The 22164-nt window shown below is 38.2% G+C and overlaps 1 protein-coding gene across 2 annotated transcripts in view; it reads left to right on the forward strand.

The window, feature by feature from the left end:
- LOC150080687 (plexin-A2-like) overlaps positions 1-22164 on the forward strand; it is a 1379917-nt gene that overhangs the window by 814518 nt on the left and 543235 nt on the right. For both annotated transcript variants that reach the window (XM_090381876.1, XM_090381877.1), the window contains one exon: positions 19743-19915. In XM_090381876.1, the coding sequence (XP_090238002.1) occupies positions 19743-19915 (173 nt within the window). The remainder of the gene's footprint in view (positions 1-19742; positions 19916-22164) is intronic.

Consider the following 22164-nt stretch of genomic DNA (forward strand, 5'->3'; position numbering starts at 1 on the left):
AGGATCATCTGGACAAGACTGCAGTAATAGTTAAGACATGGCATGGATTTGTTAAAGGGAAGTCTTCTCTGATCAATTTGATTGGATACTATGATGTGGTCACAAAGGAACTGAATGGCAAAAATAATTTTGATATCATATACTTGGATTTCAGGAAAGCTTTTGATACTGTTGCACATGGAAGACTGCTGTACAAATTGGAGAGGTAAAGCATTAAGGGTAAGTTACTACAATGGATAAAAGGATGGACACTGCTCTTCGTGGACAAATGTTATTAGTGGGGTTCCTCTGGGTTCGGTGTTGCGGCCATTGTTGCTTTGTATATTTTTCAATGATATTGATGAAAGTATATCAGGTTTAATGTCCAAGTTTGCAGATAATACAAAGGTTGGCAGGGTTGTTAACAATAGTAAAGACAGTATGCTACTCCAACTGGATCTAGATAAGTTGGGGATATGGGCTGAGAAGTGGCAACTGAAGATTAACATTGACAAATGCAAAGTACTGCATATGGGTAGCAATAACTGAAGAGAAATGTACTAACTGTGTAGTACTACGCTCAGGGAAGTGGAAAGTGAAAAAGACCTGGGGGTAATTGTGCAGTCAAATATGAAGTTATCTGACAGTGCTGACGGGCTGCCATGGAGTCTTGTCAGTGATATATAGGAATTTTGCTAGCATGGACAGGGAGGTGATTATCCCGTTGTACAAGGAAATGGTCAGGCCACACCTAGAGTACTGTGTGCAGGTCTGGAGGCCTCATTTTAGGATGGATGTAGAGTTGCTAGAACGAGTACAAAGAAGGGGAACAAGATTGTGAGGGGGGGAAAGGGGTGTTCTTACCAAGAAAGGCTAAAGTTCTGCAAATTGCAGTGCCTGGAGAGTAGGTACATGCGAGGCAATCTGATTGAAGTGTATAAAGCCTTGAGCAAAGGAGAAAAGTAAACCCTTAGCCATAATTTTTAGAGCATCTTTGAATTCAGGGGAAGCCCCCACAGACTGCAGATAAGGAAATGTATTCCCAATCAACAAAGGAGATCAAAGGATGATACAAGTATATACAGACTTGTTAGCTTAACTTCTGTTCCACCTCAAATGGCCCCGGGGGCCAAATGTTCTGTGGCCAAGCGATTTCTGTAAAAAGCATTTGAGCAAACAGATTCTATTTTTGTTGTTTCAAAAACCATTTCCTTGAGTTTATTTGTATATCACAGTAGCATGTTTGCTCTACAAGAAGTAGGCAAACGCCCAGAAAGGGAACTCACCTTTTGTTTCTTTTTTCTATAAACACTAATTTATTAACTCAGCCGTGTGATCACCGCTTGGCACTGTTCCTGCCTTCCCATGGTGGGGCTGGTAACCTGGGTGGTAAAGATAAATCCCCAGGGCCAAACAGAGCCATAATGGATTGTAACAATTTTCCACCCTTTGAGCCTTCAAGCTCAAGTCAACAATCCTGTCGTGATAACAACAATAGTCAACCTAAAAGGCTTTGAACAGAAGCACACTGTCCAGACATTCCTAATTTTTTGGTGATATACTCTCTGTACACCCAGCCTGTGGGTAAGTTATCTCCACTCATGATTCAGAGACATCTGGAATCTCTTGCAGGATCACCGAAAATGGTAAAGCGACTACAATCCGGAGATCTCCTGATTGAAACAGCCACCACCAAACATCCAGAGTGGCTATTAAAGACAACGATATTTGATGGGTTGTCAGTATCTGTTACTCCCCACAATACCTTAAATTCATCAAAAGGCATGATCACAGAATGGGACTTAATTACATTGTCTGAGGAGGAATTAGTTCAAGAACTTAGCAGTCAAAAGAATAATGTCAAAAAAAATAGAAATCTCATTCCAACTTGTTCCATCAATTTAACTTTTAGTACTCCTGATTTGCCATCCTCAATAAAAGCTGGATATTTTAAACTGACGAATTCGCCCATGCATCCCGAATCTTCTTCACTGTTTTAAATGCCAGAAATATGGCCATTCACAGCAGGCATGCAGAGGTGATGCCGTCTGTCCTATTTGTGGAGCCCCGAGTGCCAAGCGATAGTGTCCAAGCGATTTTCCCCAAGTGAGATATAGTGCTCTTTCTCAGTGATTTGGTTATATTTACTTTCTAGTGCTTTTCGCATCCTCATTTCTTTGTAAGTGGTTCTGTACTTAACAGATCCTAAGTAAGAACCCAGAAAGAAAAATTACCTTTCTTTTCCTAGTATATTTATTAATTTTTGCACTAACAAACTAACCTCTCCAACCGCTTGGCCACTAGGTGGCACCGCTCCTGCCTCCACGTGGCGGGGCCGGAAATCTGGGAGGAAAAGCTCTCACTCCCAGGGCTAAAAGGAGCAACAGTGGACTGTGATACATGTCCACCACTAGAGCCAACAGGCTCTCAACATGTTGAGACCCGCAGAATGGAAGATGATCCCAATCTTCCAAAAAGAATGAAAAAGGATAGTAACAAATCAGAACCACCAGCTTTTCTGATTATACATTCCTTATCGACTCAGCCGCTAAGCAGACTCTCTCCCTTTGTTATCCAGAGATGTCTCGAGAATGCAGCAGGTACACCGAAAATGGTGAAAAGGCTCCAATCAGGAGATCTTTTAATTGAGACCACTCAAGCAAGGCATTCAGAATTTTTACTAAAAATGTCATCTATAAGCGGAATACCAATGAAAGTCTCACCACATAACACCTTGAACTCCTCAAAAGGAGTAATAAGTGAGTGGGATTTGTTGAACGTAACCGAAGAGGAGATAGTCATGGAATTACTGGAACAGAAAGTAACTCAAGCAAGAAGAATTATGATAAAGAAGGATGACCAACTTGTTCCCACACGTAATATTATACTGACCTTTAGTACACCGAATTTGCCGACCTCAGTTAAAGCAGGCTACCTGAACTGCCGTATACGCCCATACATTCCAAACCCTCTAAGATGTTTCAAGTGCCAAAAGTTTGGTCACTCCCAGACAACATGCAGAGGCGAAACTACTTGTCCTAACTGCAGATCAAAAAACCATTCACAAACAGAGTGTATTGCAAAGGCTCCGGAATGTCCAAATTGCAAGAATGACCATCCAGCATACTCAAAATCATGCGAACTCTGGAAAATTGAAAAAAGAATACAAAAGTACAAGATCGAGAATAAGGTCACATATCAAGAAGCAAGAAAGCAAATAAAGTCAACTATTGCAAAAACCACGTACGCTTCCGTTACACTAAAGTGCCAAGCTGTTTCAACCCAAACTGAAGTATCAATTCCGCCCAATACATCCATTGCAGAATGGGCACGATCTGTGCTATCAACATCTGAACCTACCACCAAACCCGTTCTAGTTGATGAAGTAAGTAATACCCCTATCACAGTTCCGCCTAAAATAAAATCATGTGATAAAATGTCTAATAAATCCCGAAGGCAACAAGCCACTGAATTACAAAAGACAAACTCAAATAGAATGGACTCTGAAAATATAGCCACGCACGATGAAACAGTCCTTGATCTTCATGCAGAAGATGATATGGACACTGGATTTTCATCAGGTCAAACTGATGATGTAGAAGAGAGTACAGATACCAGACGTCCCAATTTTCCTAGAAAAGATAAAATGAAATATGACTGTCAAAAGCAAACCACTCACAAGAAACAGACAGACTCGCCTTCCCTCCTCAAACCCCGATAATGCAGAACATTGTTCAATGGAATTGTAGAGGTTTACGCAGCAATACCGATGACATCTATGATTTAATCTCCCGATATGGTCCAATAGCCGTTTGTATACAAGAGACTAATCTAACTCCACAAGTAACTCCATCAATCAGAAATTTTACATTTTACAGAAAAGATAGAAACTCCTCACTATCTGCACGTGGAGGCATCGCCATTCTAGTTGACTCTAAAATACCTTCTAGAAACATTCCGCTTCAAACCCACTTAGAAGCTATTGCTGTATGTGTATCAGTTGGGCAAATTCTAACTCTTGTATCCCTGTACCTTCCACCTAACAAGATGTGCACGTTTAAAGAACTAGAAGACCTTATAAGACAAATACCACCACCTTTTTGTATCCTTGGTGATTTCAATGCTCATCATCCATTGTGGGGATCAGACCACATGGACAATAGAGGACACTTGATCGAGACGATACTGGACCAACTGAATCTAACATTACTGAACACTGGTGAAAATACTTATACTCACCTTCCCTCTGGATCTATGTCAGCAATTGATTTAACTCTCCGTTCCCCCATATTATATCCCAGTATAGAATGGACAGTATTAAACGACCCACATAATAGTGACCGCTTTCCAATCATATGCAGAATCCAAACGCTTCAAACATCATACCCTGATAACCGCTCAAAATGGAAATTCTCCAGAGCAGATTGGGAAAAGTTTTCAAACCGTCTTTCTTTTGATAGCCAATTGATCAGACTACAACCCATTGATGATGTCACAGAACATATTACCAGGCAAATACTGACCATTGCCTCTGAAGCAATACCTCAAGCCTCCACATGTAAACACAAAAACCTTAAACACTGGTGGAATGAAACTTGTACCAATGCCAAAAAGAAAAAAAATAAAGCTTGGAACCTGTTCCGGAAGTTCCCAACTACCAACAACCTAATTCAATATAAAAGGCTAAAGTCAAAAGCTAGACAAATTAGAAAAAAAGCCAAGAAGGAATCATGGATACAGTTTGCCTCCACTATCACAAAGGATACTAACAGTCGTCTAATCTTGAAAAAGATTCGGCAATTAAATGGGAAATATCTACCTCTTCCTTCTCCCATCTTAATCAAAAATGTACAGGAAATTTCTTCTGAAGAAGAAATAGCTAACACCCTTGCAGAGAATTTCTACCGAACATCTGCCACGTCAGCATATGACAACTCCTTTCTGAAAATCAAAGCTTCGGCGGAAAGGTACAAAATAAAATTCCATACTACCCAATATATTGCCTATAATCAACCGTTTAACCTATTTGAACTGCAAACAGCATTAAATAGATCACCCAACAGTGCAGCTGGACCTGATGGTATATATTATGCAATGCTGAAACATATAAACAGTACGGCATTGAATTTACTATTAATTTTCTATAATCGGATTTTTCTTGAAGATACATATCCATCTTCCTGGCATCATTCCATCATTTTAGCCTTTCCTAAACCAGGAAAAGATCACTCACTTCCAGAAAATTACCGACCTATTTCTCTAACCAGCTGCCTAAGTAAAATCCTAGAAAGAATGATACACAGAAGGCTTGCCTGGGTTCTTGAAACTAAAGCACTGATGAACAACAATCAGTTTGGTTTCCGACAAAACAGAGCCACTCTGGATCTAATGGTGAAAGCCGAGACTAACATCCGTAATGCTTACGTCAAAAATGAACATCTTGTAATGGTAAGTCTCGATATAGAAAAGGCTTTCAACACTACCTGGAGGTATGGCATATTGAGAGAACTTCATTCCATAGGATTGCGAGGGCACTTACCAGAATTCATTAGAAATTTTCTTCAACACAGAACCTTTCAGGTCCGCTATCAATCTGTACTTTCTCGGTCCTACACTCAGGAGGAGGGTGTCTCGCAGGGATCAGTACTGAGCTCTACCCTCTTCTCACTTAGACTGAACACCATAACACATAACATCCCAAATACTGTAGAACTATATATGTATGCTGATGATCTAACTATATCTTGCCGTTCACAAAATATTCATACCATTGAAAGACAGCTGCAACTCTCCATAAATAAGTTGGAGGCATGGACAATGCAGAATGGATATCGATTATCAGATCAAAAAACTATTGCAGTTCACTTTTGCGAAAAACGTAAACTACACCCGGAACCGGAACTCAGATTAAAAAACCATTTGATCCCTCTCACCAGTAATCTTTGTTTCTTAGGCTTAATATTGGACAACAAACTGAACTTCATTCCACATATCACATACCTCCGAACTGTTTGTCTAAAGAAACTTAATATACTTAGGTCCATTTCTGCTATGACATGGGGAGCAGATAGATACACTCTGTTACATTTGTATCGTGCTATTATCAGATCTCGTTTAGACTACGGTGCTATCGTATATGATTCAGCTAGGAAAAGTGCATTAATCAGACTTAATACCATCCAACACAGTGCCCTTCGCACTGCCCTTGGCGCATTTAGAACATCCCCTGTTCAGAGTCTGTATGTAGAGGCACACGAACCTCCACTTCACCTTCGAAGGAAAATGTTGCTTCTAAATTATGCACCTAAAATTCAAAGCCCTCCAGACCATCCCGTTCAACCGTTGCTTTCCAATCCTGAGTGGACAGCTTTCTATAACAGTAAACCAACTGAAAATAGACCAACTGGTATTAGATTAAAAGATTTGATTCACACCTGTAATATTGATTTTGATAACATACTTCAAGAGAGCGATATTCCTGACCCACCCTGGTCTGTAAATCTCGCTCACTGTGATACTCACTTTCAGCAGTGGGGGGGAAAACTCCCTGGCAGATGAAAATATCAAACAACTACATAAAGAACATGCCCTCAACAATATACAAAGCTACCAAATATATACAGATGGCTCAAAAACAGGTTGTGCCGTTGGTGCCGCAGCTGTCTTTCCGTCCTTTACAGTCTCCATATCACTACCAGTTGAATGCAGCAGTTATACTGCTGAGTTATATGCAGTCAAACTAGCCTTACAGAACATTAGCCCTCTCAACAATGCTAGCAGTATAATATACACTGATTCATTGAGTGCAGTGTCTGCTTTGGGCAATCAATTTTCAACATCACAACCAATCAAAAAACAAATCATTTGCTGTTTAAACCATCTACGAAGTAGGAATCATTCAGTGAAATTCTGCTGGATCCCAGGGCATTCTGGTATCTTAGGCAATGAGAGAGCAGATCAGGCAGCCAAAAAACCAAGCAGTACAACACCAGCAAATTACCAAGTACCATATAGAGATTATTTGAAGCATATTAAAAAAGTCTGTATGTTTCAGTGGACAGAAATATGGAAGGCACAAAGTAATAACAAGTTGCTCCAAATCAAAGATGAACCAGCCTTATGGATTTCCAGCTTCAGACAAAATAGACAGGAAGAAGTTATACTAGCAAGACTAAGAATTGGACATATGCACCTAACCCATATGTTTCTACTCATGGGGGATGACCCATCTCGATGCACACATTGTACACTACCGCTTTCAGTCAGGCATATACTTTTAGATTGTCCTCACTATTCCCATTTCAGAAGTACTTTCCATGCTCAATCACAACTGCAAGAACCACTATCCCTTAACCACATGATTGGCAATAGTGCTAACCTAGCTACACTCTATACCTTTCTGAAGGAAATACATATATATGAATTCCTCTGATGCAAAAATGGAACATATCATATTACTTTAGGATAATAATATAGGACCTGGCACATTTTGGCCTTAGCTGCCCTTGTGCCCTTAAATACCAATACCAATACCTATTTGTGGATCAAAAGATCATACACAAACAGATGTCCAGCCGCAGTTCCCACTTGCCCCAACTGCAAAGGCAGTCACCCCGCATTTTTTAATTCATGTGAAATTTGGAAAGCAGGTAGGAAAATCCAAAAATACAAAGTAGAACATAAAGTCGCATATCCTGAGGCACGCAGACAAATAATGTTGACCATGCCTAGTCCATCTTATGCCTCTTGAATGCGAAGTTTTCATACAACTGCAATTCAAACAGATGTGTCAATACTGCCCAATGTCTTGCTAGCTAATTGGGTTAAAGCAACTTTATCAATCCAATCACTGGAAAAGATAATTCTAAAACTAAAACCAGCAATGCCACCAACAACCTAATTAGTATTCCAACTGATACTCTGACAGTCTCAAATGACACAGAAAAACTGAAACCCAATAAAGACTGTAAGGAAACTGATCCACCCACCAGCACTATGGATACCAGATCCCCCTTATTCACAAAAAAAGACCAGAAAAAATGCCCTGCATACAAAAAACAGTCAGATGAATCAACCTCAGCCAAACCAAAATAATGCCTAACATCATACAGTGGAATTGTAGAGGACTAAGTAGCCATTCTGATGACTTAAGGAATTTAATCTCTCAGTTTAACCCCCTAGGTATATTCCTACAGGAAACATTCCTGTCACCCAAGTTTTGCTGAAATTCTCAAATTATATGATTTACAGACAAGGTTGGAGCCCAGAGTCTCCTGCCCATGGAGGATTAGCCATTCTTCTAAATTCTAACATACCATCCAGACCGATCCAATTAAGAACCACTTTAGAAGCTGTGGCAGCTTGGATTGTGGTTGGTATTTCAGTTACCATTGTTTCAATTTATATTCCACCATCTCTACTACTTGCCCTTTCAGAACTTCACAACCTCATTACACAACTCTGAACTCCAATTTGTCTTTTCGGTGACTTTAATGGAACACCATCCATTGTGGGGATCAGCTACAATGGACAGAAGAGGCAAGTTGATTGAGGAATTAATTAAACTCTGGATCTCCTACCTACATCCACTTACCTACAGGATCTACTTCTGAAATTGACTTGTCAATTTGCTCACCTTCCATCCTTCCAATCATGACATGGTCTGTATTAACTGATCCTTTTAACAGTGATCACTTTCTGATTATTTGCTCCTTACAAACAGGGGTAACTCCAAATTCTGATCAATGATCCACTTGGAAGTTTAAAAAGGTGAATTGGGATAGCTATTCTGCTCAAATACTTCTAGACAGACTTTATGTCAAAAAGAACCTATTGATGATGTAAATACTTACATTACCAATCATATTCTGACTGCCGCTAATATCTACATTCCAAAATCCAAGACACATCGCGGCCCTGGGTGCCAAGTGATTATTAGTGTAACCAAGCAATTCCGAGCAATCTCTGTATTGTGTGTGCAAAGCAAATAGTTTTCTTTAGGTTTCAAATACAATTTTCTTTATTTATTTGTATTGCGAAACTTTTGCACTACAAGAAGTACACAGAGTTCCAGGAAGGAAATTCACCTTTCTGTTTCTTGTTAATCTTACTAACCAAACTAACCCTTGTGGCACTGCTCCTGCCTCCCTGTGGTGGAGCCGGTAACCTGGAAAGCTATCTTTCTAGGGCTAAAAGGAGCAAAATGATCTCCCTACAGGACATAGGGATCCGTAATATGGCTACTGAAATAGAAGATGAAATAGAAGACTAACTCATGCAGTGCTAAACATCAAAAAACCGACAGTGTTCAAAGAAGGGCTCCAATGCACCTTGTTTTGCATTCGAACAGTCTGTAGGTAGTCGCTCACCTTTTGAAATTCAGAAATACCTAGAAAATCTAATAGGATCTCCGAAAACAACCAAGTGTCTGAGGCGCCTCCGTAGCCAGGTGGGAAGGAGCAGCAGTGCGTAGCACACGCTTCTTGATTAGACCGGGGTTCGAGCCCGTCACCACCAAATACAGAGGATGCGGAAAGGTCAGGGAATGACCACTGCATATCCCGGAGCAATATGGCCTTAGTTGCTAATGCTCCTAAAAACCAAATAACAAACAAACCAAGTGTCTGAGATCTGGCAACTTGCTCGTTGAGGGCTCAGATGAACGGCAATCACATCAGCTCCAAAAACTAACATCCTTTGGAGGATTATCGATTACTGTCTCCCCTCATGCTACTCTAAACACCTCCAGGGGTGTGATAGCTGAGTGGGATCTCATAAATCTCTCAGAAGAAGAGTTTAAAAATGAATTACAAGACCAGGGAATTGTGCATGTAAAGCGCATATATACAAAACGAGACAGTGCTCTAGTTCCAACTCGGAATATAATACTAACATTTGATAGCCCCAAACCTCCAACATCCATCAAAGCAGGCTATCTGAATTGTCAGAAAAAATTGTACATTCCTAACCCAACACACTGTTTTAAATGGCAAAAATTTGGGCATTCCCAAAACATGTATAGAGGTTTAGCCACGTGTGCAAATTGTGGCTCACACCCAAGCACAATCACTCTGACTGCAAAGCAGAGCAGCACAAATGCTCAAATTGTAATGGCCCACATACTGCCTACTCCAGAGATTGCCCCCTATGGAAAAAGGAAAAAAAACATTCAATGTGTCAAAGCTGAAAAAAAAAAAAAAAAACATCTCGTACCAAGAAACTAAAAAAATCCGTACAGGCGCAATTTAACACTCGACCCAGCTTCACTGAAGTAGTCCAAAAGCCAACTGCAGTAACCAATATTGTGCAAAGAACAACGATGACTGGTACTCAAACTGAGGTAACGTTTCCCCCAGACAGATCAATATCAGCTTGGGCTCGGTCAGTTTTGGAAGCTGTGCCCCATTCTAGTAAACCATGTAAGACAAACAAGGCTGTCAACACACCAATCACTGTTTCCCCATACTACTAATAATTCAGTGTACTCAAAAAGTGATGATAGTCATCATCCTTTATGGGGAAATCAAAATATGGACAAACGAGGACAAATTATAGAAAAGTTACTTGACCAGCACAATTTGATTACTATCAATAATGGCTCACACACCTATATACATTTACCTACAGGATCTACCTCAGCTATTGATGTCTCACTATGCTCAGCATCCATATATCCTATATTTGGATGGACTGTTCACAGCAATCCACTGGATAATGACCATTACCCAGTGATATGCTGGACTGATACAAACACCCCCCCCCTTTTCTGACAGAACTGTTAAATGGAACTTTTCCAAAGCGAAACGGGATACAAACAACTTGCTATACTGGAAGAAAAGCAGGTCTGGCAAGCATCCATAAACTCAACCCAAATACTACAGGCAGCAGACCAAGCGATTCCAAAGCAATCCAACAAAATATCAGTACGCTCAAAATTTTGGCGGAATGATGAATGCAGCACGACTAAAAAAAGAAAAGAACAAAGCATGGAACATCTTCGGGAAGTTTTCAACAACTGCAAATCTCATCCACTTTAAACAGGCTCAGGCAAAAGCAAAACGTATTAGACAGACTAGCAAAAGGGAAGCATGGAGACGTTTCGCCTGCCCAATTACAAGAACTACAAAAACACAAACGATGTGGGCCAAAATATGACGTATGTACTTTAAACATCCACACATCAACCTTCCCATACTAACTGTAAACGGGTTGTAATGTTACAACACCAGTGGAGATTGCAAATTCATTGGGCGAATTGTTCATGAAAATCTCAGCAATGACATCTTACACACCTGATTTTCAGGTACGCAACTTACAGGCTGAGAAACATTTTATTAACTTCGAATCAGCATTTAGTGCTGCATACAGTCTCCCCTTTACAATGACAGAATTGCAGCATGCTTTAGCCACCACCAGTACCAAATAAGATTGAAATAGGTGCATTATGGCCTTAGTAGCCCTTGCACCAATAAATCCAACAAACAACATTTAACTCAGTGCAGCAGGACCAGATGGAATACATTACATCATGATAGCACAACTTACTGAACCAGCCCTTAAGACATTGTTACTTTTTTATAGAATTTTCAAACAGAATACCTTCCAAGACAAATGGCACCACACTTATGTTTTGGCATTTCCAAAACCAGGAAAAGATCCTACAAATCCACAACATTACCGACCTATTGCTCTCACCAGTGGCGCATTATAGCCTTAGTTGCTAATGCGCCAATAAAATCCAAATCAAATCAACTCTGCTCCCACCAGCTGTATGAGCAAGGTCCTGGAAAAAATGATAAATGCCTGCCTAACCTGGTTTCTAGTCCAAAACAAGCTTCTTAACCCAGTACAATGCGGTTTCCATCAAGACAGGTCCACTTTTGATTTACTGATCAGGGCAGAAATAAAAACCCATGATGCTTTTGTACGAAAAGAACACCATGTCATGGTTCTTTTTGACATAGAAAAAGCCTTTGACACAGCTTGGAGATATGGCTTAATTTGTCAAACCTATGCGATCTAGGACCTGCCAGAGTTCATCAAGAACTTCCTACACCATTGCTCATTCCAAGTTAGTGTCACCATATCTTTAAATTTTATCCCGAAAGAAGGAGTTCTGCAAGGTTCAGTACTGAGTGCCACTCTATTTAACATAATAATGAACTCCATAACACAGGGTCTACCACAAACTGCCCACTACCCTGTATGCCGATGACTTCAGTATCTCCTGCCATTTGCCTAATATGCGATTGGTAGAAAGACAGTTGCAAAGTGCCATCAACAGAGTTGTAAAATGGTCAAAAAACAATGGCTTTCACCTCTCACCCCTAAAGACTGTTGGGATACACTTCTGTGAAGCGTAACCTACATCCAGACCCAGAACTTCACCTAGAAAATCGAATGATCCCAGTGGTTCGCATTGTGTCTGCTTTCTTGGTTTGGTTCTAGACCAAAAACTTACCTTCCTCGAACATATAAAACAGCTGTGGTTTATTTGCCTTAAGAAGCTAAACATCTTAAGAGTACTATCTGGCACAACATGGTGAGCCGACTATTACGCGCTACTGCATTTGTATCATGCATTAATACGGTCACGTCTAGACTACGGCTCTGTGGTCTACAGCTCTGCTAGACCAAGTGCCTTACGTTGGCTTGATCCCGTACACCACAGTTCTCTTCGTCTTGCACTAGGGGCATTCCATACATCGCCAGTTCAGAGCTTATATGCTGAAGCAACCGAAACCTCTTTACATCTACGCAGACAAACGCTTCTGTTAAACTGTGCAGCAAAAGTCAAAGAGCAACTGGACAACCCTACTCGGAATGGACTTTTCTCTCCCAAATGGGAAAATAAAAACCCATCAACAGGGATACGCCTGCATTCCCTGCTCAGTGATTGGCAAATTGATCTTAGCTTGATACAGCCGGCCACTTTGTGTACAGTTCTACCCTGGATGTATCACATACCACTGTGCGACCTTTCACTCACATCGTTGGGGAAACATACCTTATCTCAGCAGAACATACTATACTGCAAATTCATGTCGCTTTGAGAACCCAGCACACAGAGTACATGCCAATCTACTCTAAAACTGGATCTAAAACTGACATCCATGTTGGTGCAGCAGCAGCAGTAAATCCCACTTCAACCTTACTATAGCCAAGAAACTCCCCATTGAATGCAGTAGCTACACTGCAGAACTCTATGCTATCTACATAGCGTTAAATTTCACCCTATCGGCAAATATTTTGTACAGGGCTATCTACACAGACTCAATTAGTGCTATTCATGCTGTACAGCAGAATAAAAATCATCATAACCCCTTACTCGTACACATTTGGAACACCATGACCAAGTTAAATAAGAACAAACAGTAAATTCTCTTTTGTTGGATCCCTGGTCACGGAATTGTTGGAAATGAACGTGCTGACCTAGCTGCCAAAACTGCTAGAGATCCTGTAGATCAACACTTTAGCATACCACTCTCTGAATTCAAATTAATTATAAAGAAGCGAAGTGTGGAGCAATGGCAACATATCTGGCAAAACCAAGTTGGTAACAAACTGCTCCGTATAAAGAAAGATCTCAAGCCTTGGAAGTGTAGAGTACACATGAGAATAGATATGAAGAAGTAGTACTGGCTCAACTACAAATAGGTCATATGCACCTGACTCATCTCTATCTTCTTACAGGCACTGATCCACCTCCGTTCACAGGGTGCAACACTCAGCTCACTGTCAAGCATGTGCTTATTGATTGCCCCAAATACAATACAATACTGATCGACAAGCTATGTTTACCTCATTTTCCACAACAAACACCTCTTTCGGCATTTCTGGCCTCCTAGCAGACATGCCACATGTAGCCGAAATTTTTGGTTTCCTCAAACAGATAAAACTGTACAATGCAGTATAAATTTGAATAACATCTATACAGATAGAACTATGTATTTAACATCACCATAGTTAGGCGCATTATGACCTTTGCTGCCCTTGCGCCGTAAAGCCTACATACAAACAAACAAACAAACAAACAAACTTTGCCAAAGATTTCTCGTAATCTGCCTTTGCGTGTCTAACCTCCTTTTTGACTTGGTTACAGACCAGTTTATATCTTCTATCATAGGCTTCTGTGTTACCTGTTAATTTATATGTATCCCATCATTTTATTTTCTCGGCCACATGTCTAATTAGTTCATCTGACATTCATTTGGCCTAAATCTTGAACAGTATTTCTTAGTTGGTATGAAAAGCTTAGTAGCTTCCAAGATTAATTCTTTGAATGCTTCCCATTTTGAATTTGCTGTTGGTAACATTGTCATTTGGTCCCACTGAATAGAATTTAAATACTGTCTAAGACCACCATAGTCACCTTTACGAAAGCAAAAACCCTTCCCTTTACCCCTGATGGTAGTTACCTCTTTGAGTAAATCCCACTTCAACACACTGTGATCACTGCCACCTAGTGGTTAATTTATCTGCAGATAAAGGAATTCTTGCTGCTGTACGTTACAGTGACTGTGATTGGAATATTTGTGGTGATCTCAAAGTGATTGGAATGCTTGTTGAGTTGCAAGTTTGTTTCACTAAATACTGTTGTTTCCTGTGTTTGTGGGATAGTCGTGCAACAGCCAAACAACACTACGTCGTAAAACACTGGGACAAGAGAAATTAATATATTCCCAGAAAAAGCAATGTAAAGCTTTTCTTCCTCCTTTACACATCACGGACTGATCAAGAATTTCACTAAGGCACTGGATAAAGAAAGCAGAGGATTTGCATATTTACTGAAAATGTTTCCAAATTTATCTCATGCAAAGCTGAAGGAAGGAATTTTCATAGGTCCTCAAATAAGAAAGCTCCTAAAGGATGAAGAATTTCAAAGAAACCTGAATGATGTTGAACTGGCTACATGGAGATCTTTCAAGGCTGTGGTACATCGATTCCTCAGAAAGAGAAAAGAAGAGAACTATGAGCAACTTGTGACAAACTTGCTGAAATGTTACAAGAACATGGGGTGCCGAATGTCATTCAAAATGCATTTCCTTCATTCCCGTCTGGATTTCTTTCCTAAAAACTTAGCTGATGTTAGTGATAAACAAGGAGAGTGCTTCCACGAGGATGTATCTGCAATGGAAAACGATACCAGGATCGCTGGGACTCTGCCATGATGGAAGATTACTGTTGGTTCCTTAAACAGGAAAGCAATCTGGAGTATAAAAGGAAATCATTGAGTGGGAAACATGTCTAAGTAACATATATTTTGGGAAATAATTACAACCATGTATGCATATATCTTTTGATGTTGACATGATAGAAGTAAAAGATTAATATTTTCTTAATCAGGACATTAATTTTGTTCAGAATAACCAACTTTCATTCCAGAGGTATGACAAAAAAAAAATTTTGTTGGGTAGTGAATTATCAGCAGCGTTTATTCATGTATTAGGAATCTCAAATAAAGGAAATACCAGTTGCCAGTGAACACACTGTACTGGAGCTTGTGTCTCATCTGTGCATTGTTTTTTTTTTTTTTTTTTTGCCTGTTTATCTAGGTGATCACTGGTCAGTTGGCATGTTATATGGACTCTAAAGCTTGGAATAATCATGTGAGGGAGACTGTTTCCTGCACTGAGATCAGCTAACTATGCTTTGATCAGAGGACTTAAGAAATATCATCAACCATCGACTGGAAGAGAACCCGGACTTCTCCAAATGCTTGCAATTTATCATACCAACTAGGCTACCACTAAAACCCCCAAAACAAATAAAGTACCCCCCCCCTCCCAAATGGCTATTTCTAGCTGTGTCACTGGAACACTTTCCTCCTACTCCTACTAAATAATTATACATCCTGATTGTTAATCTACTGGATGTGAGATATATAACCCCACTATAGATAAATAAATGGAAATATTGCTGACTGCATATTAATTAGTGTTAAAGTAGTATTTAAATTTTTCCCTAACAATTTTTAGTGTAACATGTTTACTGTTTTTGAATCTGTCTGCAATGTGTAAATATTTAATTAGTTTAACAACTATAATAACATAAATAACTATAATGAAGTAACTAATTATAAAATAATGTAAACAAATAAATAATTAAAATTACTCATTAATGTTAATTCTTAGTGTTTACATAAGTAAAAAAAAGTCTTTGCATTCTTTGTGGGAGAATTCTCATAACCTTAGCTTCCCTAATCCCCTCAGTTACTTCATTCCGGACTAGTTTTTATCTATTGTAGGTTTCTGTATCGTGTGACAGTTTGTGATGAAAGCATGACACATATGCTAGAGATTGTAAAGAGTGTAAATGTCTTTGAAACACAGCATCAATTATGGTTCCATGATTTAGTAGTCGATACAGATCTAGAAGTATCTAACATTAGTCCAAATTTATTTTCTAAGAAATCAATCAAAGGTTTGGATTGAGTATCTGCAAAATTAATGTTGAAATCTCCACTAAGTATCATTGGTATTCAGTCGCATTTCTTGTGAGAAAATTGTTGTAGCAGTGCAGCTCCTTCAATCTTGTAAGGAAGTAAAACAAAATGGATGAATTCAATGATCTCTTCGATCTTTTGGTTAGGTGAAAAGTAAATGACTACCGACAATATCATTTGACCATCAGGAAGAAGGCATTCAGTAAGTGTTAGATCTGTTGGAGATGTTTGATCAGACATCTTCAACAGATCTAACACACACAGATTTGCTAACAGTTTATCTATAAATAATTTCCATATGAGAAGTAACACCAAGAGTACAATTTTCTCTATTAAGATAAATGGTACACCACCAGCTTGTTGATCTTCTCACTTGAATTGAACAACACAATCGAAGTTACCTATGCTTACTTCTTCTTTGTTATTTAGCCACGTTTCAGAAAGTAGAAGTGAATCGGATTGTTGTGCGAGTGCATCAGTGAGATTGTCGCTGTGAGCACGTAAACTTTGACGATTTAACATTAGAATGAAAGGATCTTGTCGTTTACTGAACTTGTATAAAGTATCTTGCATAGTAAGTAGAGGATTACTCGACAACTTGGTCATTTCAGCTTGAAATGCAAAAGTGGATGTAGCCTGTAGCTTTTCTCAGTCCATGATAAAATTTTTTTCTCCATTGCAGCAATAATGCAAAAATCATTGATATCGGTAACTTGAGATAGTGCAACATAAACTAGTTGTTCATGACATTTCTCGTATTCATAAACAACGGAATCAAAAGTACCTTCCTGATATTTATGGATGGTTAATAGCACAAGCCGGTATTAGTGGAAAATGATTTTGTTTAGCCGAGATCATTCTGTTATTATTCAATGAAACACTTGTACTTCTTGCAATTGGTACAGCTTCTAAATCGATTTCTCTAGCCATATCAAACCTACAAGCCTTTGTTCTAACAGGTCCCTTCACCCGCAAGTCGAAGCTGATTGTTGCAGTATACTCTGTCTAGCTGGTTTAGAAATCAATTAAAAAACCTCAGGTATTCATTTGAACTAAATCTTCTGGATCAAAATCTTCAGGAAGTTCTTGAATATAATTTCATGATGTCAACGGTCCAGCTTCTTGATGAGAAGTCGATGTAAAAGATTGATATTGATCAAAATCTTGAGAAGCAGATTTTGTTAAACTCTGCATTTTTTTCATTCTCTATGTTTTTGAACTCTTTCTCTTGTCGACATGGGAAGCTTCTTCGGTGGCTTTGAAGCTTTTATTCTTGCATACCTCTCTCGATTTTCTTCAACTGGAGTTTTAGCCATCTTCGAAATACTTTTATAGGTGTTTTTACAATTCAGTATTTAGCGATATCCATTTGCAGACTAGTATGATGTCATAACCAAAAACTACTGCAAGAAGTTATTGTTTTATTGTTGCATTCTTGAAACAAAGCCATTTAAATTTTAATCAATGAAATGGTCTTGGTGAAAGAATATTCTTTAATAAAATCTGCAGATTTTATTAAAGTCTGCATTTTTTTCGTTCTCCATGTTTTTGAACTTGTTACTTTTCAACACGAGAAGCTTATTCGGTGGTTTAAAGCTTTTATTCTTGTATAATATTACTACCCGCCGCTTACTCTACTGAATCAACGTTGGTGATTGAGTTACCAGACTTTAGGAAGTGACGTAATTTGCATAATTTGAAATCTAAACGGCCAGCTTTCTTCGTTACCAATCAATTGCAGCATTTCCATTACAATAAAATTTCATTAACAATTGATTTTACTCTAGTGCCGCCATAGATATTTTCACATCAAAAATCCTAGTAGCTTTTACAATTATTTTCCTGAATGCTGGCCATTTATAATTCAATTTTGATAATATTAGTTAGCCCCACTGAATAGAATTTATAAACTGTCTGAGACCATTGTAGTCACTAATAACAAATCAAAACCCTTGACAATAGTTACATCTTGTGATTGTGATCGATTGCAGTCACCTAGTGGTTTCTTTTATCTGCATATTCTTAATGGATGAAGAGTTGGTACTGTTAATCGGATAAAGAGTATTGCTTTCCCTTGTTTGCTCTGTAATTTTAACTTTCTAGTTCAGATCTGGATTAAAATCCCTCATTATAAGACATTGTGATTTCCTGGCCCATTCTGTTTGTCTGTATATTCAGTCATTAGGCCTATAACACACCGCTATTATAATTTTTGTTTTCCCAGTGCTTGTGTTACATCAAACTGAATCAGTATGGTACTGGTCATTCAGGTCAACTGAGTGTACTACCTTAGATTTTGTATACTTCTTAACTAAGTGCATAACTCCTTACACCCCTCACCTTCTCTATCCCTTATGTCTGATGAAACCATATCTCTAAAATGTCCACATTTTGTGACATTTTAGAGATATTTTGTTGTATAAGCACAAACGTACCTATACAACTTTATGTAAATAGATTATTCCTTCTGATAAAAAAGTACAAAGTTTAATTGAAGTTATACATTTATAACTTCAATATAACATTTATAAATAAATTAAATCAAAGCATGTGCTTACTAGGAGGAGTTCTGTAAATTTACCATGAGACTAAATTGTACCACTTCATGGAATTCTACTTAGAGAAATTTCTAGAGGCTTTGAATACTCATAAACCTAATAGTACAGTACTGACTAGAGAATTGACCATTGGGAACGAGAGTAGGTAGAGTTTAAGCATAATGTCATTTAAATGCTCTGACCTCTGGTGAGATAGTCTTAAACCTATGTGATTGCAATACACTCTAACCCTTGGAAAACAGAATAAAAACTGGTATAGGTATTGAAGAACTTTCTAAAAACAGAACTAAACCTTGAGCTCTATTTAAAGTCAATTAGGTAACTTGGAGTCTGAATGTGTAACTACACAGAGTGCATGCTGTAAACAGTCAGCACCCATTCACTGTCCAACTCCATACTCACAGAACAAACTTCCTTCACATGTATTTTCAAAAAATTGTAATCCATGGAAATTTCCAGTCTGATGTCATCAGGTACCTTCTGTCTTCTCAGCCTTCAACCTATGCATGGTACTAAGTACTGTAGGTTCTAATACCTTTCTTGATTGGGGTTTTCATAAAAAAAAAAAAAAAAGAAAGAAAGAAAGAAAGAAAAAAGTTCATTATTCACAGTTGTTTGGTATGTTTCAACAAAATGTATATCAGTTTATTTCAGTTTTATACTAATAGTTTTATGAATAAAAATCATAGGCTTGGCTTGTTTTTTTATATTTTTCATTATTATGGTAATATGGTTTATTTTTAGACTTTTGTTTTTTACAGTTCTATCCTGAGTCAGGTCCATGGGAAGGAGGTACAAATATTACTATAGAGGGCATCAATTTGGGTAGGGTATTTGAAGATGTTGCTGGGGGTGTAAGAATAGTATATGATGCAGATGGCCGTACAATAGCTGAATGTCTTCCCCATAAAGAAGACTACTTGAAAACAAGTAGGTATGTTACATTTTATTAGCATTTAGCTCTATTGTTATTGGATGATAATTACCTCTTTAGTAACCAAGAATGAGTCAGCTCCTTATAAATATGCAAAACACATTAACTGTTGAAGTGCAGCACATTAATTATTGATCGGTTATGCCTGTGGACTTTAATTTTAAGTTTTATGGCTTGTTTAAGCTCAAAGCTAAAAAATAGAAAGTAAGATTGAGTTCAGTTAATAGTAACCAATTCAACATATTCAGGGTTTCTCTTTCCCCTTGTCCTCATCCTCCCACTTGCCTGTTCCATATCAATTCCCAGTTCAGCCATTTTGTATGTTTCAGTAAATGTATTTCATATAATTTTTTTCATTATAATAATTTTTATGATGTACATAATGTACAATGATTTCTAAATGATTCATTGTATATGTAATATTAATTTTAGCACTGGCAAAATGATTCATGAAATCAAAGTTCATGTAGTATTGCTGTTAGTTTTAAATACTGCCAGTTGTATCCTGTTGGCACTCCCTTCATTCCTTGTTATCTGTCACATCAAAGTTTTATCCAGTTTGTATTATCCAGTCTTTCTTTAAATTTCTATAAGAATTCCAGCTTTGCATGATTTGGTCTTAGGTTCACTAACCAGTTAAACAAAAAGCAAATATTTCTTTTTGTTTTACTACAAAACTGCAGTTAAAAAAAAAAAAAAAAAAGTAAAACAAAGACTGCAGTTTTACTTTCTTCATTAACCCATTCAGCGCCATGCTGATTATGCTTGGTTTTTAAGGAGAGGAATTCTTACTTACTTCTGAAGGAGAGGAATTCTTACTCTAATAGCAAGTCTCAGAAAAATTTACATATATGCATTTTCCTTAATGATTAATTTTGGACCAGGTGCTGATTGTGAAAGAGGTGATAAAATAATTTTCCCTTGGTGATTTCAATTATATTGGAGTAAATCAGATATATATATATATATATGGGCTTGGCACACCCAGGGTCCTGAGCTGGATATCATCATCCTTTTCTTTCTTGGTGATTCCCTTTTACTTCTGGCTCTTTCTCTCTGAAAAAAAATTTTTTTTTTTTTTTTGGCTGGTGCAGCATAAGCCTCAGGCTTCCTTGCACCATGTCGCTAATAATAATATACTGAAGAATTGGAACAACTTGAAAATGGTGTTGAGACAAAACTGGACAGTTTTTATTTAAGCCTGTATTATGTTCAAAAACAAGTACAACTTCTGAGTCTTCTATCAGTGAATAAATGTATTGTCTTTTTATAGTTTTTAAAATAAAGGTTCTACAGTGATATTTTTTTTAATTTTCATCAGCACTACCTATATCATTAAATTGTCCATTTATTTGTGTTCTAAGTTTTTTTGTCTTTTAGGGCTATCTTTTGCTTCACTAGTCCAGATTATCACTTAATCCGGATGACTTCTCTCCTAATTAATCTGGATTAGCAAAGGTTTACTGTATTTGAAAAATCCTACTGCTGCCATCAGAGATCAAAATAAAGAAACTTGGCACTGAACAGGTTGGTGCCTCAGTAGCCAGGTGGGCAGGAGCAGCAGTGCATAGCACATGCTTCTTGATTAGACCGGGATTTGAGCCCGTGACCACCAAATACAGAGGATGCGGAAAAGTCAGGGAATGACCACCGCATATCCCCGGAGCAATATGGCCTTAGTTGCTAATGCTCCTAAAAACCAAAGAACAAACAAACAAACTGAATAGGTCAGATCTGTGTTCTTACTTATGTGTTGCCCTGAAAGAGAAAAGAATCCCCCTCTCCAAATGTTTAGTGTATTCAATCCTTTTAAAAGCATTGAATACTTCAGTCCGGCAAGAATTTGCCAATTACAAAATTGGAATTGGCCCCTTAAAACTTTGAATTAGCTACTTAAAGAACACGAATCTCTCCTCTGTATCCTTTATAACTGGTCTGCACCCATTGTTTCTGTTGAGTAGTTTCTAAATCTATATTTTTATTCAGATAATGGCTTCATCATTACTTTATGCAGTGAAATCAGCATAAATTACTTTATGCAGTAAACCCTCTGGCAGTACAGCAGACCCCCGTTATAACGTGGTTCGCTTTACGCTGATTCGCTATAACGCTGTTCTTATATTATAACCCGTATCTGACTACACAGAACGCTGTCACAGATCACTATGACGCTCTTTTACAGATTGCATTTTTGGCATATTTAATGAAATCGTTTCATTTGATGGAGCCGATAGCTTTAAAATGAATAG

Source organism: Mastigoproctus giganteus, chromosome 9, assembly GCF_048544385.1.
Source record: "Mastigoproctus giganteus isolate SK-2022 chromosome 9, ASM4854438v1, whole genome shotgun sequence".
Lineage (NCBI taxonomy): Eukaryota > Metazoa > Arthropoda > Arachnida > Uropygi > Thelyphonidae > Mastigoproctus > Mastigoproctus giganteus.